Source organism: Melospiza georgiana, chromosome 31 (assembly GCF_028018845.1).
Source record: "Melospiza georgiana isolate bMelGeo1 chromosome 31, bMelGeo1.pri, whole genome shotgun sequence".
Taxonomy (NCBI): Eukaryota; Metazoa; Chordata; class Aves; order Passeriformes; family Passerellidae; genus Melospiza; species Melospiza georgiana.
The window spans coordinates 913,636-940,533 of record NC_080460.1 but is presented as its reverse complement, the minus strand read 5'-3'; the positions used below and the strand labels follow the sequence as shown (position 1 = coordinate 940,533).

Genomic DNA, 26,898 nt, shown 5'->3' with positions numbered 1-26,898 from the left:
GGGCGCGGGGGGGTCCGTCCGTCCGTCCGTCCGTCCGTCCGTCCGTCCGTCCGTCCGTCCCTCGGGGGTCCCGGTGCGCGGGGAGGTCCCCACTGTGTCGCCGGATCGTCGCGAGTGCCAAGTCCTCGCGTCCCCGGGTCTCCGCGCCTCCTGGCATCGCCCGTCCCCGCCGCTCGCCCCGCGGATGCCAGGCGGCACCGCCAGACACGGCGGGCACAAAGACATCGCTGTGCGGAGGGGACAGAGCCCGGAGGCAGCGGGGACACAGGTGGGGAGCGGGGACCGAGGAAGGGAGCCCGGAGAGAGCTGGGGACAGGGATGGAGAAGGGGTGCAGGGACTGGAGAAGGGGTGCAGGGATGGAGAAGGGGTGCAGGAATGGAGAAGGGGTGCAGGGACTGCAGAAAGGGTGCAGGAATGGAGAAGGGGTGCAGGGATGAAGAAGGGGTGCAGGGACTGGAGAAGGGGTGCAGGAGGTGGAGAAGGAGTGCAGGGATGAAGAAGGGGTGCAGGACACGAAGGGGAGGTGCAGGAATGGAGAAGGGGTGCAGGGATGGAGAAGGGGTGCAAGAGGTGGAGAAGGGGAGCAGGACACGATAGGGAGGTGCTGGGATGGAGAAAGGGAGCATTAGGGAGAGGTGGGGTGCAGTGCCTAAAGAAGGGGTGCAGGGTCCACAGGAGAGGTTCAGGGCTGTTGGGGGTCTGGGGTGGGTGCCCAGCTGCGTGTGGGGGTCCCCGGGCTGCCCAGGGATGCTGAGCGGGGCTGGCCATGGGGAGGGGGTTTGGGGTTTGGGGTTTCCTCCCGGCTCTGGAAGCCCAGCCCAGGAAATTCTTCCGGGCAGCCTCTCAAGCCCCTCTTTGTGCTCTTGGGATTTTTAACATTCCCGGTGGCTGCGGCCGGGGTGCCCGGTCCCAGATGGGGTGCCCGGTGTCAGATGGGGTGCCCGGTGCCAGCCGGGGTGCCCGGTCCCAGTTGGGGTGCCCGGTCCCAGATGGGGTGCCCGGTCCCAGTTGGGGTGCCCGGTCCCAGATGGGGTGCCCGGTCCCAGTTGGGGTGCCCAGTCCCAGATTGGGTGCCCGGTCCCAGATTGGGTGCCCGGTCCCAGTTGGGGTGCCCGGTGTCAGATGGGGTGCCCGGTCCCGGATGGGGTGCCCGGTCCCAGATGGGGTGCCCAGCTCCCCCAGGCTGTGCCGGGATGGGTGGGATGGGCTCTGGGGTGGATTTAGGGGATGCTGCTGCCCATTCCCACCCATCCCATGGGAGCCAAGGGCCGCGCCGCTCACCGGGGTGCCACGGGGACCCTGTGCCACCCCCAGGGGACCCTCAGCGTCCTTCACCAGGGTGGATTTGCTGTGGCACGAAGGACTGGCGCTGCCGGTCCTCGCTGGGCGCTGCCGTGGTGCAGCAGGACCCGTCCCTCGCTGCCACATCCTCCCCTCCAAACCCCGCTCAGCTCTGCCAGGCCACAACGCCGGCCTTGCTGCCAAGGCTTCACCAATTTCCTGCCTTGCTGCAGCTCCTGGGAACGACCTTGGCCGTCCCGGGTGCCTGGGACCCCCCGGGCCCGGGGAGGAAGCCGCCAGCCCCGGGGACAGGAGGAAGCGGCGGTGGCTGCTGTCACCCTGCGAGGAGCTGGGTGCCCTCCCCGGAAGGAAAGCACCCTCGGGGTGCGGCGGGCACAGGGAGGCCCTCGCTGTGTGGTCTGTGGGTAGGAGGAGGGGGGGTCCCCTCTGCCTGATCCCCTCAGCACCCGGCATCGCTGACACCCCGCTGCTGCCCGCCCAGAGCCGCCGCTGCCATGCCGGTGACAGCGACAGCGACAGCGACAGCGACAGTGACACTGCCCGGCCCGGCCCCGTGGGGCTTCCGCATCTCCGGGGGCAGAGATTTCGGGAAGCCCATCGCCGTCTCCAAGGTAGGAGCCCCCCGTGTGCCCCGGCCCGGGGAGAGCCGAGGGGGCTGGGGGCTGCCCCGGGGAGCGGATCCTGTTTGGGGGACCCTGTTTGGGGGATCCTGTTCACCATCCTTGGGGGATCCTGTTTGGGGGATCCCGTTTGCCATCCTTAGGGGATCCTGTTTGGGGGATCCTGTTTGGGGAACCCTGTTTGCTGTCCTTGGGGGATCCTGTTTGGGGGACCCTGTTTGCTGCCCTTGGGGTATCCTGTTTGGGGGATCCTGTTTGGGGGATCCTGTTTGCCATCCTTGGGGGATCCTGTCTGGGGGATCCTGTTTGCCATCCTTGGGGGATTCTCTTTGGTGTCCTTGGGGTATCCTCTTTGCTGCTCTTTGGGGATCCTGTTTGCCGTCCTTGGGGGATCCTGTTTGGGGGACCCTGTTTGCTGTCTTTGGGGGATCCTGTTTGGGGTATCCTGTTTGCCATCCTTGGGGGATCCTGTTTGGGGGATCCTGTTTGGGGGACCCTGTTTGCCATCCTTGGGGGATCCTGTTTGGGGGATCCTGTTTGGGGGATCCTCTTTGCTGCTCTTTGGGGATCCTGTTTGCTGTCCTTGGGGGATCCTGTTTGGGGGACCCTGTTCACCATCCTTGTGAGATCCTTTTTGGGGGATCCTGTTTGCCATTCTTAGGGGATCCTGTTTGAGGGATCCCGTTTGCCATCCTTGGGGGATCCTGTTTGGTGTCCTTGGGGGACCCTGTTTGGGGGATCCTGTTTGGGGGATCCCGTTTGGGGGATCCCGTTTGCCATCCTTGGGGGACCCTGTTTGGGGGATCCTGTTTGGGGGATCCCGTTTGGGGGATCCTGTTTGGGGGATCCCGTTTGGGGGATCCCGTTTGCCATCCTTGGGGGACCCTGTTTGGGGGATCCCGTTTGCCATCCTTAGGGGATCCTGCTCCTTGGAAATGACCCTGGCGGCTCCCGCGGCCCCTGGACCGGGCCGTGCCAAACTCCCAGCTGTTGTCCCCAAGGCCGGGGTCCCCTCCTGGCATGCCCTGACCATCCCAGAGGGTGGGAACATCCCATCGCAGCAGGGCGGGCTTTGGGGGATGCTGCCCTGCCCCGGTGTGTCACTGTCCCCTGTCCCCTTGGCGGAGGTGACGGAGCACGGGAAGGCGGCCGCGGGTGACCTCCGCCCGGGGGATGTCATTGTCGCCATCAACGGGGAGAGCACGGCGGAGATGCTCAACGTGGAGGCGCAGAACAAGATCAAGCGGAGCGCGGGGCAGCTGCGGCTGGAGGTGCAGAGGTGGGTGCTGGGTGCTGGGGCAGCCCCGGGTGCCAGCGGTGTCTGCGGGTCCCCAACCACGCGTGTGTCACTTGTTCCCCCCCCTCGGTGACTCTTGGGGCGCTGCCATCCCCACGGGAGGCTCTCCCAGCTCTCTAATTAATGAGTCGGGTGCTAACGAGGCCGGGCAGCGCTGGCAGTGGTTACCTGGGGCCAACTGGGGATGGAGCTGCTGCCTCTGCGGCTCCGGGGCTGCAGGAAGGGTCGCACCGTGCTGTGCTCAGCGTTTTGGGGCTCCCGGGGCAGATCCCAAACGCTGCTGCTCTCCCAGGGCCCCGGTGCCATCTCCCAGCGTCACCAACGGGGACACCTCGCTGGAGGGGTTGGCCACGCGTTTCCAGGTGAGCCCCGGGAGCCCCTGCGTGCTCCAACCCCACAGCCAGGGCTGGTGGCAGCTGCTGGTGCCACCCTCCCCTCCACAGGACACGCTGCAGGTGCCGAGTGAGAGCCAAAGGGCCCCGAGGAGCCTCGACCCCAGCCTGGCATCCCTCAGTGCCAGGTACGGCTGCACGGGGCTGTGTGAGGGGCTGGCGATGAGGAGGGGGCTGGGGAGGGGCAGGGACCCCCCTGATGGCTCCGTTCTGTCCCCAGCTCACAGCCCTTGGAGCAGGAGTTCAGCTGTCCCGGCCTGAGCCAGGTGAGCTTGAGCTGGGGGGGCTGCAGGGGCCAGGCAGAGCTGCTGGGGGAGCGTGTGTGCTCCAAAACCCTTTGAACCCGGAAACCATCCCTCTGTGAACCCCCATTTTCAGCCCCAAACCTCCTTGCGTCGAACCACCAAACCTTGCCCCTTTGTGATGCTAAACCTTCCCCCCTGAACCCCTAAACCACCTCATTGTGAGCCCCCAAACCATCCTCCTTTGAGCCCAAACTAATCCCACTCTGAGCTCCAAACCCACCCCTTCTCTGAACCCCCGTTTTAAGCCCCAAACCTCCTTGCGTCGAACCACCAAACCTTGCCCCTTTGCACTGCTAAACCTTCCCCCCCTGAACCCCTAAACCACCTCATTTTGAGCCCCCAAACCACCCTCCTTTGATCCCCAAACCGCCCCCACTCTGAATCCCCATTTTAAGCCCCAAACCTCCTTGCTTTGAACCCCCAAACCTTGCCCCTTTGTGATGCTAAACCTTCCCCCCTGAACCCCTAAATCACCTCATTGTGAGCCCCCCAAATCACCCTCCTTTGAGCCCAAACCAATCCCACTCTGAGCCCCAAACGCACCCCACTCTGAACCCCCATTTCAAGCCCCAAACCTCCTTGCGTCGAACCACCAAACCTTGCTCTTTTGTGATGCTAAACCTTCCCCCCTTGAACCCCTAAACCACCCCACTCTGAGCCCCAAACCACCCTCCTTTGATCCCCAAACCCCCCCCACTCTGAATCCCCATTTTCAGCCCCAAACCTCCTTGCTTCGAACCACCAAACCTTGCCCCTTTGTGATGCTAAACCTTCCCCCCCTGAACCCCTAAACCACCTCATTTTGAGCCCCCAAACCACCCTCCTTTGAGCCCAAACCAATCCCACTCTGAGCCCCAAATCCACCCCACTCTGAGCCCCAAACCCACCCCACTCTGAACCCCCGTTTCAAGCCCCAAACCTCCTTGCTTTGAACCCCCAAACCTTGCCCCTTTGCGATGCTAAACCTTCCCCCCTTGAGCCCCCAAATCGCCTCATTTTGAGCCCCTAAACCACTTTCTTTTGAGCCCCAAATCAGCCGCACTCTGAGCCCCAAACCACTCCCTGTACCTCCCCCCGGGCCCGTCCCCGCTGTCCCCTCTGTCCCCTCTGTCTCGCTGTCCCCTCTGTCCCCTCCGTCCCCGCTGTTCCCGCTGTCCCCGCTGTCCCTGCTGTCCCGCTGTCCCCGCTGTCCCTGCTGTCCCCGCTGTCCCCGCTGTCCCCTCTGTCCCTGCTGTCCCTGCTGTCCCCTCTGTCCCTCTGTCCCCTCTGTCCCTGCTGTCCCCTCTGTCCCCTCTGTCCCTGCTGTCCCCTCTGTCCCCGCTGTCCCCACTGTCCCCTCTGTCCCCACTGTCCCCTCTGTCCCCTCTGTCCCTGCTGTCCCCGCTGTCCCAGTGTCCCCTCTGTCCCCGCTGTCCCGCTGTCCCCTCTGTCCCCTCTGTCCCCTCTGTCCCGCTGTCCCCGTTGTCCCCGCTGTCCCCTCTGTCCCCGTCTGCCGTGGCTGTCACAGGTGTCCCCTCCCCGCCGCGCTGGCAGCGCCCCCGGCCCCGCGGGCACCGCCGCACCTGCCCGGGGATGTTTTGCTCCTCTTGGCAGCGGCGCCAGCCCGGGGAGGCCAAACCAGTTTGGGAGGGCCCAGCCCCGGTGCCGCCAGCCCGGGGCTCCGGGGTGTTGGCCGGGCAGGGACCCGCGGCCGCGGGACACCCCGGGATGGGGTCGGGATGCGCCGGGATGGGGATGGAGACGCCCCGAGTGGTTCCTCCAGCCCCGAGCTCAGTGCCAGGGTGCCCTCGGCCGCCCCATCCTCCCTGCGGGCAGCCGCTGGCTCCGGCCTTGGCGTCTCCCTCCTTTCCTCCCTCCCTGCTTTCTCTTTTTCTTGTTTTTCAAGCCCAAATTGGGAAGCAGCGCGGTCCTTCCCAGCTGCCTTTGGCCGCAGCCCCGGCCGCCCCTTGGCTGCTCCGGCCGCCGCTCCCTCCTTCCTCCCGTTCCAGCGCCTTGTTTGCTTCGCTGCCGGCTCCGAGGGCTCCCTCCCTGCCCCACAGGGTTGGGGACACGAGGGTGCCGTGCCCGGAGCCCCCACCCAATCCCCTGTACCCCACGGATGGCGGCCCTTGGGTCCATCCCACTCTTCCTCATCTCCTCGCCTTGGATGAGGCCAAGGCCCGGCTCCCCCCCATGCCTCATTTTAGCTCATTTTAGCTCACTTTAGCTCATTTTAGCTCATTTTAGCTCATTTGAGCTCGTTTTAGCTCATTTTAGCTCATCCCACAAAGCCTCGGTGCTCCCCTCTCCCCATCCGCGGGTCCAGCCAGGGGCTCCCCCTGTGCCCTGTGCCCATCCTGGGGGGTTCGTCCCCATCTGCGGGGCAGCTGCTGGCGGGAACATCGGGAACAACATCGGGAACAACATCGGGAACAACATCGGGAACAACATCGGGAACAACATCGGCTTCCACTTAGCCGGGTTGGGCTCCGCTTCCCGGCCCCGCTAAGCAGGAGCAGATGAGGGGAGGGGACGGGCTCAGGCTCTGAGTTATGGGCTGGGGGCGCTGCCCTGGCCCCTCTGGGCGTCCCACCGGTTCCATTTTGGGTGGCAAGGAGAAGCAGCAGCCCCACGGAGCATCCCTGTGGAGATCTGGGTTCGGGGGAAGCCCTTGGGGCTGCCTGGGTGTTCTTGGGGTGCCTGGGGAGACAGCGAGGCTCTGTGACCCCCCCAGGACATCCCTCCCTTCTCCCCCACCAGGAGCGAGCCCTGAGCCGCCAGAGCAGCTCCCAGGGGCCCGTCCTGCCCCCCCCTCCCCGGCCACCCTCACCAGAGCCCGGAGCCCCCCAAAACCCCTGGGCAGCCCCCCGGGAGAGGCGCCTCTCCTCGCCCTCCGCCGGCGCCTGCCTCAGGTACGGAGCGGGCTGGGGGCTCTGCATGCGGACCCCGCCGCTGGGGACACCCCAGCCCGCGTCCCCACGCGGGTTTGTCACCCGTGGGTGCTCGGGGAGCCCGTGGAAAGGGTTAACTCACCTGCAGGCAGGTGGGGCCGAGGGAGGGCCGGGCAGGCCGGGGCAGCTCCCGGGGTGGAGGGAGCAGGTGGCGGGCGGGATCTGGGGTGGATCCCGGAATTCGGGCGCTGGGAACCCCCCCAAAATCTCCCCAGCCAAGGCTCGGAGCCGGCCATGAGGCGCTTGGAGGAGGACTCGGAGGTTTACAAGATGCTGCAGGAGAACCGGGAGCTGCGGGCGGCCCCGCGGCAATCCAGCACCTTCCGCCTGCTGCAGGAGGCGCTGGAGGAAGAGGAAGGAGGTGAGGGGGGCACGGGGGGCTGGGGCACGGCTGGCACGGCGGTGGCACGGCTCTGATGGCCTCGTGTGCCCCCAGCAGGTCCCGCAGCCCCCTTCCCCAGCCGCCTCTCGGCCGGGGCCCGCAGGCCCGTGGCCGGGGTGCAGAAGCTGCACGTCTGTGAGAAATGCGGGAGCAGCATCGCGTGAGTGGGGCTGGGGGCTCGGGGGGTCCCGGGGGTGGGGCTGTCCCTGCCATTTCCCCTGGCAAAGCCAAAAAGGGGGGCTGCGCTCAGGCAGGGCAGGAGCTGTCCCTGACATTGCCCCCGGCGGGGATAAAATAATCCGGGGTGTGGCTGGGGCGGGATCCACCCCGGCTGTCACCGCCGGAGGGGTGAAAATGGGGCGGGTTGTGGGGTGGGAATGGGGCTGGGGGCTCAGGGCAGGATCCATCCTTGTCATTGCTCCTTTAGGGTGAAAATGGGGCGGGTTGTGGGGTGGGAATGGGGCTGGGGGCTCAGGGCAGGATCCATCCTTGCTATTGCTCCTTTAGGGTGAAAATGGGGCGGGTTGTGGGGTGGGAATGGGGCTAGGGGCTCAGGGCCCGATCCATCCTTGTCATTGCTCCTTTAGGGTGAAAATGGGGCGGGTTGTGGGGTGGGAATGGGGCTGGGGGCCCAGGGCAGGATCCATCCTTGACAGTGTTACTTTAGGGTGAAAATGGGGGTTTGAGTGGGGTCCCGGGGCAGGATCCATCCCTGCCATTGCTCCTTCAGGCTGAAAATGGGGCCGTCCTGGGGTGTGAATTGGGGTCAGGGCAAGATCCATCCCTGCTGTCACTGCTGGAGGGGTTAAAATGGGGCCGATTGTGGGGTGGCAATGAGCCCCAGCAGGATCCATCCTTGCCATTGTTCCTTTAGGGTGAAAATGGGGGTGTGAGTGGTCCCAGGGTAGGATCCATCCTGGCCATTGCTCCTTCAGGATGAAAATGGGACTGCCCTCGGGTGTGAGTGGGGTTCCAGGGCAGGATCCATCCCAGCCATTGCTCCTTTAGTGTGAAAATGGGGCTGTCCTGGGGTGTGATGGGGTCAGGGCAGGATCCATCCCTTCTGTCACTGCTGGAGGGATGGGAATGGGGCTGACTGTGGGGTGGGAATGGGGCTGGGGGCCCAGGGCCCGATCCGTCCTTGCTATAGCTCCTTTAGGGTGAAAATGGGGTCGGTCCTGGGGTGTGAATTGGGGTCAGGGCAAAATCCATCCCTTCTGTCACTGCTGGAGGGGTTAAAATGGGGCCGATTGTGGGGTGGGAATGAGCCCCAGCAGGATCCATCCTGGCCATTGTTCCTTTAGGGTGAAAATGGGGGTGTGAGTGGTCCCAGGGCAGGATCCATCCCTGCCATTGCTTCTCCAGGGTGAAAATGGGGTCGGTCCTGGGCTGTGAGTGGGGTCAGGGTAGGATCCATCCTTGTCATTGTTCCTTTAGGGTGAAAATGGGGCCGTCCTGGGGTGTGAATTGGGGTCAGGGCAGGATCCATCCCTGCTGTCACTGCTGGAGGGGTTAAAATGGGGCAGGTTGTGGGGTGGGAACGGGGTTGGAGGCCCAGGACAGGATCCATCCCTGCTATTGTTCCTTTAGGGTGAAAATGGGGGTGTGAGTGGTCCCAGGGTAGGATCCATCCCTGCCATTGCTCCTCCAGGGTGAAAATGGGGCCGTCCTGGGGTGTGATGGGGTCAGGGCAGGATCCATCCCTGCCATTGCTCCTTCAGGCCGAAAATGGAGTCGGTCCTGGGGTGTGAGTGGGGTCAGGGCAGGATCCATCCTTGCCATTGCTCCTTTAGTGTGAAAATGGGGCTGTCCTGGGATGTGATGGGGTCAGGGCAGGATCCATCCCTTCTGTCACTGCTGGAGGGATGGGAATGGGGCTGATTGTGGGGTGGGAATGAGCCCCAGCAGGATCCATCCTTGCCATTGTTCCTTTAGGGTGAAAATGGGGGTGTGAGTGGTCCCAGGGTAGGATCCATCCCTGCCATTGCTCCTTCAGGCTGAAAATGGAGTCGGTCCTGGGCTATGAGTGGGGTCAGGGTGGTCCCAGGACAGGATCCATCCTTGCCATTGATCCTTCAGGGTGAAAATGGGAGCGGTCCCGGGGTGTGAGTGGGGTTCTGGGGCAGGATCCATCCTTGCTATTGCTCCCTCAGGGTGCCAATGGGACTGCCCCGGGCTGTGAGTGGGGCCAGGGCAGGATCCATCCCTGCCATTGCTCCTTCAGGGTGAAAATGGGAGCGGTCCCGGGGTGTGAGTGGGGTTCTGGGGCAGGATCCATCCTTGCCATTGCTCCCTCAGGGTGCCAATGGGACTGCCCTGGGCTGTGAGTGGGGTCAGGATCCATCTTCGCCATTGCTCCCTCAGGGTGCCAATGGGACTGCCCTGGGCTGTGAGTGGGGCCAGAGCAGGATCCATCCCCGCCGTCGCTCCCGGGCCGCCATGGGGCTGACCCCGGCTGGGAGGGGACCCTGGGGACACCGAGGGTGGCTCTGCTGACCGCGTTGTCCCCACCCTGCAGGACACAGGCGGTGCGGATCCAGGACGGCCGCTACCGCCACCCCTCCTGCTACACCTGCGCCGACTGCGGCCTCAGCCTGAAGATGCGCGGCCACTTCTGGGTGGGCGACGAGCTGTTCTGCGAGAAACACGCGCGGCTGCGCTACCAGGGACCCCCGGGGGCGCCCGTGTCGCCCTCGGTGTCCCCCCGCTCCTGAGCACCGCGCGTGGGGTCACCCCGGTGTCCCCAGGGCTGTCCCACCCCGGGCTGGGGGATGGACGGGATTTGGGGGACGCGATGCCACCTTCACCCCTTGGGGGGTGTGTGCGGTGAGCTGGGCGAGTTCCCAGCCTGGGGACATCGGGAGGGGTCGCTTGGGCACTTGGGGACGGCGAGGGGCTGGCACCGCTTGTGCACTGACTGCGAAGGGTCCTCAGAGGAATTAAACGGGATTCTCTTTAAATATATAATATATATTTGCTGCACTGCCGTGTCTGCTCCGTGCCGGGACCCCAGGGCAGGGGGAAGGGGGTTCGACCCCAAACTTGGGGTGCACACAGAGACCCCCCAGACCCAAACCCGGGGTGCAGACAGGGACCCCCAGATCCCTCAGCCCCAAACTTGGGGTGCAGACAGGGACCCCCCAGACCCCCCAGCCCCAAACCCGGGGTGCACACAGGAACTCTCCAAATCCCCCAGACCCAAACTCGGGGTGCAGACAGGGATCCCCCAGACCCCTCAGCTCCAAACTTGGGGTGCACACAGGGATCCCCAGATCCTTCAGCCCCAGACTTGGGGTGCACGCAGGGATCCCCCAAACCCCCCAGCCCCAAACCCGGGGTGCACACAGGGATCCCCAGATCCCTCAGCCCCAAACTTGGGGTGCAGACAGGGACCCTCCAGACCCCCCAAACCCGGGGTGCAGACAGGGACCCCCCAGACCCCTCAGCTCCAAACTCGGGGTGTAGACAGAGATTCCCCAAACCCCCCAGCCCCAAACTCGGGGTGCACACAGGGACCCCCCAAACCCCTCAGCCCCAAACCCGGGGTGCACACAGGGATCCCCCAAACCCGGGGTGCAGACAGGGATTCCCCAAACCCCCAGCCCCAAACCCGGCGTGCACACAGGGACCCCCCAAACCCCTCAGCTCCAAACTCGGGGTGCACGCAGGGATCCCCCAAACCCCTCAGCTCCAAACCCGGGATGCAGACAGAGATTCCCCAAATCCCCCAGACCCAAACCCGGCGTGCACACAGGGATCCCCCAAACCCCTCAGCCCCAAACTTGGGGTGCACACAGGGACCCCCCAGACCCCCCAAACCCGGGGTGCAGACAGAGATTCCCCAAATCCCCCAGACCCAAACCCGGCGTGCACACAGGGACCCCCCAGACCCCTCAGCTCCAAACTTGAGGTGCACACAGGGATCCCCAGATCCTTCAGCCCCAGACTTGGGGTGCACGCAGGGATCCCCCAAACCCCCCAGCCCCAAACCCGGGGTGCAGACAGGGACCCCCCAAACCCCTCAGCTCCAAACTCGGGGTGCACGCAGGGATCCCCCAAACCCCTCAGCTCCAAACTTGGGGTGCACACAGGGATCCCCCAGACCCAAACCCGGGGTGCAGACAGAGACCCCCCAGACCCCTCAGCTCCAAACTTGAGGTGCACACAGGGACCCCCCAGCCCCAAACCCGAGTGCACACAGGGATCCCCCAAACCCCTCAGCGCTGCTGCCTGTACCCCGAGTGCGGGTCCGGCTGCTCCGGTGCCGCTCCCTGTGCTGCTCCCGGAAGGTCAGGGCTGCCCTCAGGGCTGGCTGCCCCTCCCTGCGGCCCTGGGAGGTGTCCGGGTTTATTGGGGGCTGTTGGCCGAGGCCTTTGTCCTGCTCCAGGTGCTCTTATCGCCGCTCCCCGCCCTCCGTGCCCGCCTGCACGGAGATGGCTTTGCTGTTATCAGGGCTTTGCTGTTATCTGAGATTCGCTGTTATCTGAGATTCGCTGTTATCAGCGGCCTGGGAGAGACCTGTCCCTTCCCCTGTCCCTTCCCCTGTCCCTCTGCAGCAGGGACAGCCAGGACCGCCCGTCCCCTCCTGCCTGGGCTCTCACGGGGTCCGTTTGGGGTGTGCCACAGCCCCCCGTGCACCCCGGGCTCGGTCATGGAGCTCTCACCATCGCATTCCCAATTAATCAATCATCCCACCATCGAATTCCCAATTAATCAATCATCCCACCATCGAATTCCCAATCAATCAATCATCCCGTCATCGAATTCCCAATTAATCTTTCAACCATCAAATCCTCAATTAATCATCCCACCATCGAATTCCCAATTAATCAACCCAGAGCAGCTGGGGCTGCCCCTGGAAGTGTCCAAGGTGCCCCATGGCAGGGGTGGCACTGAAAGGGCTTTAAGGTCCCCACGCAACCATTCCATGGCTCTATGACACCCAGGGAGAGAGGATGATGATGATGATTATGATGTTGATGATGATGATGATGGTCCTGCCCTCCTCCCGCCCTCTCCACGCAGGAAAAAGGGGAATAAACGCTCGGAGCCCTACAGGGATCACACAATTGAGGCTGGGGGCGAAGGGGCTGCGCGGGCAGGGGGCGGCCCCGCACCCCCGCCCCGCCCCGGGGCTGAGCCGCCCCCCGGCCCTGCCCCATAAAGCAGCGGAGGAGCAGCCCCGGTGCTCCGTGCCCCGTTCCCGGTGCTTTCCCGGTGCTCCCGGCCCGTTCCCGGTGCTCCGTGCCCCGTTCCCGGTGCTCCCGGCCCGTTCCCGGTGCTCCCGGCCCGTTCCCGGCGCTTTCCCGGTGCTCCCGGCCCGTTCCCGGTGCTTTCCCCGTGCTCCCGGCCCGTTCCCGGTGCTCCCGGCCCGTTCCCGGTGCTCTGTGCCCCGTTCCCGGTGCTTTCCCCGTGCCCCGTTCCCGGTGCTCCCGGCCCGTTCCTATTCCCGGTCCATCCCGAGGATGCTGCGCCGCCGCGGAGCCTTCGCGGTGCAGCCGCTCCGTGCTGAGCCCGGTGAGTCGGAGCCCTTCACGTGTCTGGCTGGGCTGGGCTGGGCTGGGGGGGTCCCTCGGGGTCTCCAGACCACGAGGATCACGCTGGATGCTGGACGGGATCTTCAGGGGTCTCTGCTTTGCGGTGTCGGTGCTGGAGAGTGAACCTGGGCTCCGCGGAACCCCAGTTTGTGTTGTCCGTGCTTGAGAAGGACCTGGGGGCTCCCCGGACCCCCCAATTTGTGCTAAAGGGGGTCCCTGGAGCTCTGGTTTTCTGCTGGGAGGGGCTCAGTCTACCGGCTGCGCTGGGAATTCAGGTTTGCCCTTCTCATGTTTGGGCTGATGTCCCCAAATGCGGCGTGGGGATCCCCAAAACCCAGAGGCCACCTCCGTGTGTGCCGCAGTTCTGGACACAGCAGCAACATTTGGGAGGTACCAGGGGCTGAGCTGGAGCTGCCAGAGCGGGGGGCACCACCCCAGGAGGAGCCGATGGGACCCCCACCCCCGTGGGGCTGCGGTGCCGACCCCCGTGGGGCTGCGGTGCCGACCCCCGTGGGGCTGCGGTGCCGACCCCCGTGGGGCTGCGGTGCCGACCCCCGTGGGGCTGCGGTGCCGACCCCCGTGGGGCTGCGGTGCCGACCCCCGTGGGGCTGCGGTGCCGACCCCCGTGGGGCTGCGGTGCCACGTCCCGTGGGGCTGCGGTGCCACGTCCCGTGGGGCTGCGGTGCCACGTCCCGTGGGGCTGCGGTGCCACGTCCCGTGGGGCTGCGGTGCCACGTCCCGTGGGGCTGCGGTGCCGACCCCCGTGGGGCTGCGGTGCCGACCCCCGTGGGGCTGCGGTGCCACCCCCGGTGGCGGTGCCCCTCGGCACGTGGGGTCCTGGAGCCCGTGGAATTGCAGCGTGTGGGATCCGGGCTGCTGGCAGAGGCCAGGGAGCTGCGCTGCAGGGGCTGCCCCCACCGGAATTCCTGGGATTCAATCGTGCTGGGGCGGACGGGCTGCTCCGGGCACGGCTGGGATTCAATCCCGCCGAGCGCGGATTGTCCCGGGGCTCCCCGGCTCCCCTCGGCCTCCCCAGCCCCCGAGGGATGCACGGTGAGTGCTGAGGCCGCAGCAGGGGCAGGAATTTGGGAGCACCGCGACCCCCGAGCGGTGAATTCAGCCCACGCCGAGCCCCGAGTGAGTGGTGTGGAATCCGGTGGGATGCAGGCGGCGCTGGCTCCCTGCCCTGCGCCCGAACCCTCTCTCCTCCCCACTCCTTAACCACCGGCCCAGCCAGTATCGCCCATCCCAAGCCCTGCGAGGAACCAGTTGGGAACCGGTCCTGTAATGAGGCGCTCGGGGTGCAGGGCCCGCCTGGGGTGGCTTTAGAAGGGAGCGCCGGGACGCGGGCCCGGCTCCGGCTCTCGGCCATGTGGGGCGGCTCCTGCGCCGGCTGGAAGAGGAGGTTCAGCCGCTGTGAGTGCGGGAGAGGTGGGGGGCGACCCCCCGAGAGGGATTTGGGGGGTGGGCAGCCTGCAGGAGGTGCCAAAGCTCCGCTGTGCCCTCCCCGAGCCCGCGGGGAAGGGAGCGAGGAGAGCCGAGATTGCCGTGGGTGCAGCGAAATCCCACCGGGCGCTGGGGGCACATCCCGCATGGCGATGCCACCCATGCCATGGAGACAAGCTGGTGGCCCTGGAGCCATCCCAGACCCGGGATGCCATGGCTGTGCCGTGTCCTGGGTCGCTGGCACCGAGCTCGAGCGGGATCGAGGAAGAACCCGGCTCAAAATCCCGGTCATGGCCGTGGGTGCCCCCCAGCAGCTCAGCTTGGGAGGAGGAAGAGGATGGTGGAGGCCAGGGCTGTGTTTTTGGGGAGCAGAGACAACACACTGGGGTTGTAGGAGTGCATGGACCGCTGGGCAGGGGGAGAGCAGCCTTGGGCGCGGCTGGAGCTGCTCTGGCACCCAGTTTTCTGCCCAGGGACCCCCCAGCTGAGCGCCCCCGATCCTCCCTTGCCCCGCAGATGGTCCCTGGGAGTCGGCCGAGAGCTGCATCGTGCGCAGCTCCGCCAGCGTCTACCGCCGGCTGCAGGAGAGCCCGCGGCAGCCCCGGCGGGGAATGAGCACTCGCGGACCCCCCAGCAGCCCCCCGGCCGCAGGGAGACCCCCCAAGTCCGAGTCCGAGGATTCCGGCGTGGAGACGGCCAGCAACGAGCACTCACCCCGCAGCCCGCTGGGCTCCGAGAGCCGCTTCTCCCTGGATGGTTTCTCGTCGGAGCGGCCCCCCAAAGAGGAGCAGCCCCCCGGAGATGAGCAGCAGCCCCCCAAGAGCCGCCCGGGCAGCCGGAGGCTGCTGCAGGCAGCGCAGCGGAGCCGGAGGCAGCGCTGCCCGCGACAGCTCAGCCGGCGCAGCGCCAGCGCCGCCGACCTGGCCGAGCCCCCCCGGGACCCCGAGTGGGCCGAGGGGTCTCCTCGGGACCCCCGGGCCGTGCCCGAGCTGCCGGGGCAGGGGCTGCGCTACCTGGAGCACGTGTGCCAGATGCTGGAGCGCCTGGCGAGGCTGCAGCAGGACAACCGCGCCCTGCGGCAGCAGGCGGCCGGAGCCCGCACCGCCTCCCTGGTGAGGGCCCGGGCAGGGGGATGGCGGGGAGGGGGCGCGGGGGTCCCGGCTCACACCCAGCTCACAGCCTGCCCGCGCTCTGCTCGCCCCCAGCCCGGCCGGCAGCAGCCCAGGAGGGATTTGGGCACCTGGAGGGGCGAAGGGTTCCGGCAGCGCTCCTGCTCCGACAGCCAGGCACCAGGTGAGAGGGGTGGGCTCGGGAATGATGGGGTCTGGGGCCAGGTGAGAGGGGTGGGATGGCGGGGCCTGGGGCCAGGTGAGAGGGGTGGGCTCGGGAATGGCAGCACCGGTGCCAGGTGAATGGGCTGGGATGGCAGAACCTGGCATCGGGTGAGCGGGGTGGGCTCGGGAGTGACGGGACCTGGGGTCAGGTGAGGGGGGTGAGCTCGGGAATGATGGGATCAGGGGCCAGGAGAGAGGGGTGGGCTCGGGAATGGCGGGATCTGGGGCCAGGTGAGCATTGGGGATGCAGGAATTGGCAGGACCTGGCACCAGGTGAATGGGCTGGGATGGCGGGACCTGGGGCCAGGTGAGAGGGGTGGGCTCGGGAATGGCAGCGCCGGTGCCAGGTGAATGGGCTGGGATGGCAGAACCTGGCATCAGGTGAGCGGGGTGGGCTCGGGAGTGACGGGACCTGGGGTCAGGTGAGCATTGGGGATGCAGGAATGGCAGGACCTGGCACCAGGTGAATGGGCTGGGATGGCGGGACCTGGAGCCAGGTGGGCACTGGGGGATGCAGGAATTGCAGCACCAGTGCCAGGTGAATGGGCTGGGATGGCAGAACCTGGCACCAGGTGAGCGGGGTGGGCTCGGGAATGGAGGGACCTGGGGCCAGGTGAGCACAGAGGATGAGGAAATGGCGGCACCAGTGCCAGGTGAATGGGGTGGGATGGTGGGACCTGGGGCCAGGTGAGCGGGGTGGGCTCGGGAATGAGGGGATCTGGGGCCAGGTGAGCATTGGGGCATGAGGGAATGGCAGTACTGGTGCCAGGTGAGCGGGGTGGGCTAAGGAATGGCAGCGCCAGTGCCAGGTGAGCGGGCTGGGATGGCGGCACCAGGTGAGGGGGGGCAGCACATGGCATGGCAGCACGGTGCCCCGCCGGCCCCCGAGCCTGACCAGCTCCGTTCCCCCTGGCAGCAGCCGAGCCCGGGCCGTGCCGGCGGCTCTGGGGACACTCGGTCAGCTCGCCCAGCCTGCTGGAGCCCGCCGAGGGCGGCGCCAATGGCCTGGCACCGGAGCAGGTACGGCCAGGGGGGTCCCTGGGGTGTCCCCACTGATCCCCCCCCCGTGTCCTGCAGGACGGGCGCTCGCTCTGGGGCCGGGGGAAGGAGCCTTGGGGGGGTCCCTGAGGTGTCCCCACTGATTCCCCCGTGTCCTGCAGGACAGGTGCTCGCACTGGGGCCGGGTGAAGGAGCCTTGGGGGGATCAGGGGGGGTCCCTGGGGTGTCCCCGCTGATCCCCCCCTGTCCCCCCGCTGATCCCCCCCTGTCCCGCAGGACGGCCGCTCGCACTGGGGCCGGGTGAAGGTGCTGCTCACCCGCCTGACCCGCCGCTCGCTGCGCGGCAGCCGCTGCAGGTAGGACGGGGGTGGGGGTCCCGCTCAGCTCGCACCGCCACACCTGGATGGAGGAACTACGTCACACCTCACCCCATGACGTCACGCCAGCACGGGGCCGGTCCCCGACCCGGCGCACCCCTTCACGTTTTTTGTTTTTCCCCCCTCAATAAAGTCTTTTCACCCACAAACAGGCGGCTCTGAGCGAGGTGCTTGCTGGCGCGCCGTGACGTCACGCCCCTGAACCCGGCGTGACGTCACGCCAGGGCGCGTCACCGCCGCATCACTTCCGACGGCTTTTCCGCCCCTTTTGTCCCGCCGGGCCCGGACCCGGGGACGGCCCGAGCGGCTCCCAAGCCCCCTCCCCTGGGCATCCCCATGATCTCCCCTGGGCATCCCCGAGCCCCTTCCCCGCTCAGCCCCGCTCAGCCCCGGAGGGGTCCCGCTGCCCGGGGGGGTGGGGATGATGAAGCTCGTCCGACCCCCGGAGCCCCCCGGGCCCCTCCGCGGGGTTTGGTGGGGAGGGGGCGCCGGGGGTCCCGGCATGATGGGATGATGCTGCCCGGGAGCATCGCGGCTTTCTGGCGAGGGGCTCCCCAGTCTGGGGGACAGAGGAGGATGAGGGTGAGGATGAGGAGGGCGCTCGATGCTGTTCTGGCGCTGCCGGAGCCCCTCCTGGCGTCGCCTGCTCTGCGCGGGACGCTGAGGAAGATGCTGCCTGTGCCGCGGGTGAGGAAGATGCGGCCCCGAGCCGCGGCCAGGCGCTCTCCCATCAGGTACCCCGTTCTGCCTCCCTTTCCCCCCTCTCCTGCCGATTTCCTACCGTCACTTGGGGTTTTTCCTTCCCGGAACCGTGAGCGCTCCTCCCTGCCGTGCCCGGGGGCACAGGGGGTCCCTGGCAGTGCCCCCGGCTGGGTCACTGAAGGGATTCCGGAGCACAGCTGGGCACGGGGAGTGTTTGATCCTTGTCCCTCCCCTTCCAGCATCAAACCCTTCCCATGGAAGCCCCTCTGCTGTCCTGGGCCCCCCAGTGGGAGGAGCGATGGGGAGGGGCTCGGGGAGGTGGGGAAGGGCATGGCTGGGGTGTGGGGGGGGTCTGGGCACCCCCTGCCCTGCTGCCCCTCTGCCACCCCCATCCTCCCCCTCACTGGGACCCTGTGGGTGATCCCCTGGAAATGGCTGAGGGTGCTGCAGGGGATGCTGATTCTCCTTCCAGGGCCCAGGTGAGGAGGAGGAGGAGGAGGAAGGAGCTCTGAGCCTCTCTGCGCCACCCCAGGATCACCTGGAACGAGGAGAAGCTCCCGAGCATCCGACAAGGAAAATCCAGGTGTGGATCCAGATGTGTGCTGGCGTTGGCCGGCCTGGAGAGGGTTAATTCATCTGGTTTGTGAAGAAATTCCTCGGGATTGGTGGTGGGCTGGCACCTGCCAAACCCATCCTGAGGGCATTTGGGGAGGAAGGGGGGGGGACAACCACTGGGCTAACCTGGAATTCCTGATGAGGAGGAAGATTTGTCCATCAGCAGGGAACGCTCCCCACGCTGGCATGGCCCCAGTGCCCCTCATCTTGGGGTGGTCCTTCCCTCCCCTCTGCTCCTGGAGGTCTGAGTGAACTCACCCAGGGGTGCCTCGGCACGTTCCTTGTTGTAGAGTGAGTTTTCCCCTCCTGCCAGCTCTCCCCATTAACGCTGGCACCTTGTGGGCGGTGCAACACCCGCTCATTATCCACTTTTTACTACAAAAGATGGAATTCTCCTCCCCGAGTGAATCCCTGGGAACGCCTGGCTTTGAGTTTCCACGGGTGACATCCCTCTCCTGAGCGCTGGGAGGGCACGAGGAGCTGGTGGCAGGGACCAGAGCTGGGGTTTGGGGTGCTCTGAGGCCAGGACGGGTGGGATGATGGGGATGAGGTGGCTCGGGAGGTCTGGCTGTGCCACACACGGTGACATTAATGCAGACAAAGCCACCACGTGGGCTTGAATCTGAGGAGGAATCAACGCCTCCAGGCCACAGAGGGATCTCTGCCCACCCTGAGGTCTGCAGGGCTCAGATCCCGTGTCCCCTGCTCGGGCTCATGGGCTGCGTGCGTGGCTGTTAAAATATCTATAAAAATATCTATATTCTGTATATTTAGCATCCCTGCTCTGGGTAACCGTGGCAACCGGGTTTATTTTGCTTAAACCTGGCCTGGCATGTGATGTGGTTGGGAAAGAACAGCCAAGGGGAGAGGGAGGGATGAAGTTCTCCATGCTGGGAGCTGGGGAGGAGCCTTGGCACGGGCTGATCTTGGGGGGGACCTCGCTGTGTCCCTGCACTGGGGACAGCCACCAGCATTGCCATGGTTCTGCTCCATCTGGGAAGGGAAGGTTTAGTTTTTAGGGGTTCCATCCCCATTTTCTGCATCCCAGGAATCGCCAAGCCCTGTTCCCTGTCTCGTGCAGGTTGGCCAAGCCCAGGTCCTGGCAGGAAGATGTGATGGTTTCCCTGGTGTTTGGAGCCGTGTGCCCTCACCTGGAGCAGCAGGAGCCACCCCAAGGCAGAGAAGGGACTTTGTCATGTCCACCAGAACCTCTCCAGGGTGGGCTCCCCACCCCTGATCCCAAGCAGCACCTGCTCCCCGCCAGGACACAGCAGGCGGCTTCTCCTTATCCTAAAAGGCCCAAATCGTGCTGGAATTCTCCATTCCTGGTGATTTGAGGCCGTTTCCTTCCCGTGCCGATGTTCCATCCCCGTTCTCCTTTCCAGGGACACCCTGAGCCCCCCGCGAACCCCTGCAGTGGCGGCCGGGCGCCGGCAGAGGGCGACAGCGGCACGGCGGTGACGGCGACAGAGACAGCGGCGACAGCAACACCGGCACGGCGGTGACAGCGACACAGGCATGGCACCGACAGCGACACCGGCACGGCGGTGACAGCGACACCGGCACGGACACGGCGGTGACAGTGACACAGGCATGGCACCGACAGCGACACCAGCACGGACACGACGGTGACAGCGACACCGGCACCGACAGTGACACAGGCATGGCACCGACAGCGACACCAGCACGGACACGACGGTGACAGCGACACCGGCACCGACAGTGACACGGCCCAGGCGCAGTGACAGCGACACTGACACCAGCACGGCTCCAGCGGTGGCACCGGCACGGCCCCGGTGGTGACAGTGGCACCAACACAGCCCCGGCGGTGGCACCGGCAGTGAGGCAGCCCCGGTGGTGACAGTGGCATGGCACCGGCACAGTCCTGGCGGTGCCAATGACACGGCCCCGGTGGTGGCACTGACAGTGAGGCAGCCCCGGTGGTGACAGTGACATGGCCCCGACACCGACACCGGCACAGTCCTGGCAGTGCCAATGACTCGGCCCCAGTGGTGGCACTGACAGTGAGGCAGCCCCGGTGGTGACAGTGACATGGCACTGACACCGGCACAGTCCTGGCGGTGCCAATGACACGGCCCCAGCGGTGGCACCGGCACAGCCCCGGTGGTGGCACTGACACAGCCCCGGCCATGCTGCCAAAAACTTTATTGGGGACACGCCACGGAGTCCCTGTGGCTCTTCCCTCACACCGAGGAGGGGCTGAAGCCCCCCCAGTTTTCCATAGGTTTGCTCCTGGCTGGGTTGTCTCCCTTGGGGATGTCCCCTGGCCCCAGCCTGCACCCCCAGTTCTGGGGCACAGGCTCTTTGGAGCATTCCTGGGAAAAGAGGGATGGATGCTCATCACCATGAGAAGCATCACCCTCTCCCCGTACCTCGAAAAAAAGGGATTTGAGTGATTTTACCCTCCCCTGAGAGTCCCACTGGGCTACTAAGGCACAAAATGAGGGGAAGGAGTGGGGGGGGTCTCACCCTCTGGGTTCTGGGGGTGCCAAGGGAGGCTGGAACCTGGCAAAATCCAGCATCCCACACCCCACTCCCCATCTTTAGTATCGCTCCCCTTCCTGCTCCTCCACACCCCAACCTTTAAGGCAAAACTCATTCGTGCACCCGCAAAGACGATGCAGAGCCGTGGGGTGACGGGAGCAGCTCCAGCCCCACAAGTCCATCCCTGGGAGGGGCAGCTGGGCTGAGAACGAGGGGCATCCCCATGCCCATCCCCTGCCCGTGCCCAGCCTGGCCTCAGTCATCAGCCACGATGGAGAGGGCGCGCAGCTCGCTGAGCTTGGCGTCGTTCTCGCGCTCGCGCTGCTCGTCGCTCAGCCCGGGCCGGTCGATCTGCGCCGTCAGGTCCCCAAAAATCTTGTGCATCTCCGTGTAGTAGACAACCTGTTGGATAAAAAAGGGGGGGATTGGGGGGGGGTCTCCTCCCCGTGGGTGCCCTCAGCCCCTCTGGGCGGCGTTGGTGTCTGAAATAGCTCCCGCCCACGCTGGCCGTGCCGCCCCCTCGGATTATTACAACTCAACACATTTTAATAACGCGCTGCCCTTCTCCGCTCGCTTCCCATCTGCGAGCCGCGCGTGCGGGGCTGCCACCGGCCCCGCCACCCTCCCGTGCCCGCCTTTGCCACCGGTGCCACCGGCACGAGCCGCCGGCCCGCGCTGCCCACGGCCAGGGCGCGCTGGGCTCGGCGAAGGGGGCACGCCCGGCAGAGCCGTGCCCCGCGCGCAACACGGAGAGGAGGAGGAGGAGGGAGGGCTGTGTTAATAACGTGCTAATTAGCACCGCCAATTATCTCCGGCAGCGAGCGGCGCTTGCCGGCGCGGGAGCCCGTGGGTCAGCGCACGCAGATGGCAGCGGGGGTGGCTGCTCCAGCGGGGACAGGGGGGCTCCCAGCCCTGCCTGCGGGACCCCCGGCGCTGTGGGACCCCCTTGGTGCTGAGGGACTCCCAGCCCTGACTGTGGGAGCCTCAGCATTGGGGGTGCCCATCCCTGCCTGTGGGACCCCCAAGTGTGGGACCCTCGGTGCTGCAGGACCCCCAGCCGTACCTGTGGGGGACCCTTGGGGCTGTGGGACCCCCAGCCGTACCTGTGGGGGACCCTTGGGGCTGCGGGACCCCCAGCCGTACCTGTGGGGGACCCTTGGGGCTGTGGGACCCCCACCAGGTGTCGTGGGAGCCTCAGCACTGCGGGACCCCCAGCCCTGCCTGTGGGAGCCTCAGCACTGGGGGTCCCAGCCCTGCCTGTGGGACCCCCGGGGCTGTGGGACCCCCCCCACCCAGTGTCAAGAGACCCCCGGGGCTGTGGGACCCCCTCGGTGCTGCCTGTTGGACCCCCAGCCCTGCCTGTGGGAGCCCCAGCATTGGGGGTGCCCATCCTTGACTGTGGGACCCCCAAATGCTGCCTGGGGCACTCGTGGTGCTGTGGGAAGCCCAGAGCTGCCTGGGAGACCCCCCAGAACCACAGAACCTCTGGGTCCTTGCATTGTAGGAGCCCCCGGGTGCCACAGGGCCCTCAGAGCCTCCCGTGGGACCCCTGGCACTGCAGGACCCCCGGGGCCTGTCCTGGGTATGCCCCCACGGCCCTCAGGGAGGGGTTGGGGCACGCAGCCCCCCAGGGTGGGCAGTGCCAGCGCTGTCCCCGTTTCCCACAAGCAGCCCGGGTGCTGAGACATGCACGGTCTCCATGGAGACAGCTCCCCTAATCCTGCTCGGAATTATGCTGATTTTGGGAGGCCTGAGGGGGTCTGGTGGGGCCCCACGTTGCAATTGTGGCTGCCTGAACCCCCCCTTTGCCAGCCTGGCCGTGCTGGGGGCTCGGGGGCTGCGCCGCGGCCGGGGCTCCCCACGCAGCGGGGCTGGCTGAGTCACAGCAATGCTCATTTACACAGTGACTAACGAACCCCACACAGGGCTGAGCTGGCAGGGGCTCCCCAAAAATCCCTGCACGCCCCCCCAAAGCACAACCCACAGCTGGGTCACCCTGAACATCCTCTGAACCCCCCCCACTGCCAGCAAGAGATGCCAGAAACACCTGAAATCCTTCAGCAATGCCACAGGTGGGCAGGGATCTTGGGGGCAGGGGTGCCAAGGGGGTGCCACAGCCCTGGAGCAGCCCCCCGTGTCCCTTGTCCCCAGGCTGCAGTCAGCTGGGCCCTGCTCAGGCACATATGGCCAAGTGGCACTGCCAATTCCAGCACGGAAAAAGCTGAATCTTGTCAGGGTGGCAGGCCTGCAGGCAGATGCTGTGCCCCCAGGGCTGTTCCCCAAGATTTGGGGACATCTGTCCCTCAGCATTGGTCCCAGGATTGTCCTCCAGGATTGCTCCCCAGGATTTGGGGAATTGTCCCTCAGGATTGGCTCCAGAATTCTCTCCCCCACCAGGATCCAGAAATCCCTGAGGATTCCTGCAGGACCAGGATTGCGCCTTAGGATTTTCCTCAGGATTGAGCCCAGGATTTTCCTCAGTACTGACCCCCAGGATTGTCCCCAATGGATTGAGCCCAGGATTGTCCCCCAGGATTTTCCTCAGGATTGAGCTCAGGATTGTCCCCCAGAACTGTCCCCAATGGATTGAGCCCAGGATTGTCCCCCAGGATTGAGGCCAGGATTGTCCCCCAGAATTGTCCCCAATGGATTGAGCCCAGGATTGTCCCCCAGGATTTTCCTCAGGACTGAGCCCAGGATTGTCCCCAATGGATTGAGCCCAGGATTGTCCCCCAGGATTTTCCTCAGGACTGAGCCCAGGATTGTCCCCAATGGATTGAGCCCAGGATTGTCCCCCAGGATTTTCCTCAGGATTGAGCTCAGGATTGTCCCCCAGAATTGTCCCCAATGGATTGAGCCTGGGATTGTCCCCAGGATTGAGGCCAGGATTGTCCCCCAGAATTGTCCCCAATGGATTGAGCCTGGGATTGTCCCCAATGGATTGAGCCTGGGATTGTCCCCAGGACTGAGGCCAGGATTGTCCCCAATGGATTGACCCCCAGGATTGAGCCCAGGATTGTCGCCCAGGATTTTCCTCTGGATTGACCCCCAGGACTGTCCCCTGGATTGCCCCCAGCATCCACACTGCACTGAACAGGCAGAGCAGAGTGAACTCCTTGGTGCTGCTCCCCCTCCACCCACATCCCACCGCCACCAATCCCTTCCTCAGGGACCCCCCGTGTCCCCAGGGCCTGGTGGGTGTCCCTGGGGATGCCCCTCTCCCCCAGCAGCCCCAGTTGGCACCACCCAGTGCCTTGCCAGCTGAGCCTCCCGAGCTTCATCAGCAAAATCCCACTGGCACTGATCCCCCCCTGATTCCTCCTGTTGAAACAGGGGTGAAAACCCCCCCAGGGAGGGGATGCAGCCCAGAATGGTGACAGTGCCAGGGGGGCAGCCAGCTCCCCCTGCCCTACCTGCTCTGCCAGCCCAGTACTTTTCCAGCTATGGATGCCATATGCTGTGTCCCCATCCCATCAAATCCCAGCTCCAGCTCGCCTTTGAGCCCGAGCCAAGGGCCCCGAGTCCACCTGTCTTGAACTAATTCTGTTTGGGGACGCTGTGTTCTGTGGATTTTCTATAGATCCTGGCCACAATGGCCCCGTGGCTGCTTGTTTGGGGCAGCCCTACCCAAAACAAACCCAGGGGTGCTGCCAGGGACGGGCTCTCCCTGCCCACAGCACCATCCCTGCCTGCCAGCCCCATTTTTGCCCCCATTCCATTCAAACCCAAAGGAATCTCGTGTTTTCTAGCTGGAAAATAAAGCCCAGAGCGGGAAGGAAGTGCTGTTCACGCCTCACACACCAGCCACAGCTCCAAAATCTCCCCCTTTCATCTCCATGTGGCCACTTCAAAGCCCCCAGCCAGGGAAATATTTGCCTCCCTTGGCTTGGCCCGGGCCCGTGGGCGGAGAGAAGAATTTGGTGTTGAATGTTACAGCCCTGCGAGCTCGGGACATGTCCCGGCGTCAGGAGCCACCCAGGCCTGGGAGCACAGCCAGCTGTGCCATGGGAACAGCCTGGGGAGGCTCTGGGAGGGTCTCCCTGGGTCACAGCCATGGAGGTGCTCGGGAGCAGGCTCCTTCTTCCCCTGTCCCCGGAGGCAGCTGCTCCCTTCCCAGCTCAGCGGTGGCACTGGATGGTGTCACTGTCACACCATTTGTCTTGCTGCCCCCAGGGCTGAAAAATCAGGAGAATAATGTGGTTTTGCCTTTGGATGGTGGGTTTGACCCAAGGAGAAACAACCCCAAAGTCACAGCACCCTGCAGCCCAGTCCCGCCCCATGCAGCCTTTCCTTGTGGGATTCACCTGCAGCCTCATCCCACTCCTAAAGAGGTACCTGCAGAAAAGGCTGAAAATGGAAATTATCTCGAGGAACACGACCCCCCCTAGCTGTTAATCAGCTCAGAGGGAGGGAAAGCTGAGCAGTATTTCCAGCTGGGATGGGGATGCTCCTGCCTGCCCTTCCCAGCCAGGTGCCTGCAGGTGAGCAGTGCTGAGCTGACTCAGGGCTCTGCCTGCTATTCCTGGCTCGCCACTGACTCATTACCTTGGGCAAATCACATCCCTTTCCCACTTGATTTCAGTCAATTCAGTGGGAAAACGCTTCACAGAGCTCCTGAGCCAGGGGGGGCACAAACATCCCAAGCCCTCCTTCCCTGGGGGTGGAAGGATGCAGCCAGGGCTGGGAAGGAAGAGGGATGCAGCTCCCATGGAGGCTGGCAGGGAGGGAGGGATGTGAGGAGCTGCATCCATCTGGGACCAGCTTTAAGTCCAGCCTACGGGGGATGCATCAGCTTTGTTGTGACGCTGCCTTTTTTGGGTGTTAAAGACGGGATTTCGCTCGCTTTTCCCAACAAATTCCTCACCTGAAGAGAGGCAGGGCAGAGAGAAAGCAGAGGATTCCCAAGGAAGAAGAGGGATGTGGATGGAGAGTGTCACCAACAGCCCCGGCAGTGACACCCTGGGCATTCTGAGCACACCTATCCCAACGTCCTCCTCACCCCAAATTCTTTGGGAATCGAGACACGAATGCAGCGAGAAGCCAGAGGGGCAAAGCTGAGGAAACTCACGGATCACAAACCCCGGAGAGGCCAGAGAAGCTGAGGAAACTCACGGATCACAAACCCCAAAAAAGGCAGAGAACATTCAGGTTCCAAGGTCTCACCTACAAAGGGGATCCACAGCGGGGCAGGGCCAGCAGGAGCCTGCGGTGGCTGCGGGAATTGTGGCTATTCCGGGCTGGAACAGGGAGCCCCGCGCCCGATTGCTAAGGGAACAGCAGGAACAGCATCCCCAGCACCCACCCTGCGGCGCAGGGAGCATCGGCACCATCTGCTAGGTGAATCAGCCTGCAGACAACTCGCTGGCAGCTCGGCGCTGAGGCCCCCCCCAAGTCGGAGGTGAGATGGAACACGTGCTCCCGGCACCTCCCCCCGTGGCGCACCTGGGGCCCTGCGGCAGCTCCCGGCCCCGAAATGCCGCAGGAAAACGCCCACGGAGCGGGCACCGCCCGGTGCCGCCCGCCCGCCCGCGCCGGGAGCCGCCCGCAGGTCCTCAAAGCTCGGGGAGATCCCAACCTGCCCCTCTGCAGCCCGAGGGAAGAAGGGAGGAGGAGGAGGAGGAGGAGGAAGAGGAGCGGCAGCACGTTCTGGAGGAAGCTGGAGGATGGAAATGAAAGCTGGTGGTTATTCAGGGCATCTCTTCCTGCAGATCTTTGGTGTGGAGATGTCTTCTCCACGCACCAGGAGCCCAAACGCCTCAAACCTACTCAAGGCCAAGCTCAGGCCTCCAAACTGAAGGAGATGGCAATGCCAGGTGGACAAAGCCATGGAATTCCAGTGGATAAAGCACCTGTGGGACAGGACACAGGTAGCAGGAAGGGACAATGTCTCACCTGTGCCCGGACCAGCGACTCGAAGCTGGGTTTGAAGTAATCGATGCGGCTGCTATAGAACTTGGGCATCTCCTCCAGGAGCTGCTTGTTCTTGGCTTCAAAGTCCTCCTTGACCGGGCGCAGCTCCTCGCGGGCCTGGGGAGGGACACAGGGGGGTCAAGGGACAAGGATCCACCCCAGGACAATGGGGGGCTTTGCTTGGTTGAGGGGACGAGCAGCGACCAGCCTGGGATCATCCAACGGAATCTGGCGGGATCCACAC

General features: G+C 65.1%; 3 protein-coding genes across 15 annotated transcripts in view; 2 read left to right on the top strand and 1 right to left on the bottom strand.

Annotated features, from left to right (window-relative positions):
* The first annotated feature begins 93 nt into the window (after positions 1-93).
* On the top strand, positions 94-10,146 carry PDLIM2 (PDZ and LIM domain 2). 3 transcript variants are annotated; one of them, XM_058042485.1, is made up of 10 exons: positions 94-268; positions 1,785-1,914; positions 3,051-3,202; positions 3,513-3,582; positions 3,664-3,740; positions 3,833-3,878; positions 6,657-6,808; positions 7,063-7,208; positions 7,284-7,389; positions 9,748-10,146. In XM_058042485.1, exons 2-10 carry the CDS (start codon positions 1,798-1,800, stop codon positions 9,941-9,943), a joined length of 1,062 nt encoding a protein of 353 aa, XP_057898468.1. In that variant the 5' UTR covers positions 94-268; positions 1,785-1,797; the 3' UTR covers positions 9,944-10,146. The 3 variants fall into 3 exon arrangements, with proteins under 3 accessions (XP_057898468.1, XP_057898467.1, XP_057898466.1); XM_058042484.1 differs by lacking the exons at positions 94-268; positions 1,785-1,914 and having other exon boundaries at positions 2,828-3,202; positions 7,287-7,389; XM_058042483.1 differs by lacking the exons at positions 94-268; positions 1,785-1,914 and having other exon boundaries at positions 2,828-3,202.
* A 2,499-nt stretch (positions 10,147-12,645) lies between these two features.
* C31H8orf58 (chromosome 31 C8orf58 homolog) lies at positions 12,646-17,231 on the top strand. 11 transcript variants are annotated; one of them, XM_058042301.1, is made up of 5 exons: positions 12,646-12,746; positions 14,729-15,324; positions 15,418-15,505; positions 16,463-16,566; positions 16,822-17,231. In XM_058042301.1, the coding sequence occupies exons 1-5, from the start codon at positions 12,695-12,697 to the stop codon at positions 16,903-16,905; spliced, it is 924 nt and encodes a 307-aa protein (XP_057898284.1). In that variant the 5' UTR covers positions 12,646-12,694; the 3' UTR covers positions 16,906-17,231. The 11 variants fall into 11 exon arrangements, 2 of the variants coding, with proteins under 2 accessions (XP_057898284.1, XP_057898283.1); XR_009115789.1 differs by lacking the exons at positions 12,646-12,746; positions 16,822-17,231 and adding exons at positions 15,854-15,968; positions 16,119-16,159 and having other exon boundaries at positions 14,342-15,777; positions 16,200-16,571; XR_009115791.1 differs by lacking the exons at positions 12,646-12,746; positions 16,822-17,231 and adding an exon at positions 15,928-16,043 and having other exon boundaries at positions 14,342-15,546; positions 16,119-16,571.
* A 3,692-nt stretch (positions 17,232-20,923) lies between these two features.
* BIN3 (bridging integrator 3) overlaps positions 20,924-26,898 on the bottom strand; it is a 53,109-nt gene continuing 47,134 nt past the window's right edge. The window contains exons 8-9 of the mRNA XM_058042302.1: positions 26,637-26,771; positions 20,924-21,146 (exon numbers count right to left, since the gene is read on the bottom strand). Of these exons, the coding sequence (XP_057898285.1) occupies positions 21,000-21,146; positions 26,637-26,771 (282 nt within the window). The 3' untranslated portion in view covers positions 20,924-20,999. The remainder of the gene's footprint in view (positions 21,147-26,636; positions 26,772-26,898) is intronic.

What these genes read in the sequence shown, in the direction of transcription:
- PDLIM2 (XM_058042483.1), top strand. Translation starts at nt 2,859, where the DNA reads ATGACCCTGGCGGCTCCCGCGGCCCCTGGACCGGGCCGTGCCAAACTC. An exon ending in GCTGTCCCGGCCTGAGCCAG is followed by an intron (nt 3,879 to 6,656) that starts GTGAGCTTGAGC and finishes CTCCCCCACCAG; the next exon opens with GAGCGAGCCCTGAGCCGCCA. An exon ending in TCCGCCGGCGCCTGCCTCAG is followed by an intron (nt 6,809 to 7,062) that starts GTACGGAGCGGG and finishes AAATCTCCCCAG; the next exon opens with CCAAGGCTCGGAGCCGGCCA.
- C31H8orf58 (XM_058042301.1), top strand. Translation starts at nt 12,695, where the DNA reads ATGCTGCGCCGCCGCGGAGCCTTCGCGGTGCAGCCGCTCCGTGCTGAG. An exon ending in CTCCGACAGCCAGGCACCAG is followed by an intron (nt 15,506 to 16,462) that starts GTGAGAGGGGTG and finishes TCCCCCTGGCAG; the next exon opens with CAGCCGAGCCCGGGCCGTGC. An exon ending in ATGGCCTGGCACCGGAGCAG is followed by an intron (nt 16,567 to 16,821) that starts GTACGGCCAGGG and finishes CCTGTCCCGCAG; the next exon opens with GACGGCCGCTCGCACTGGGG.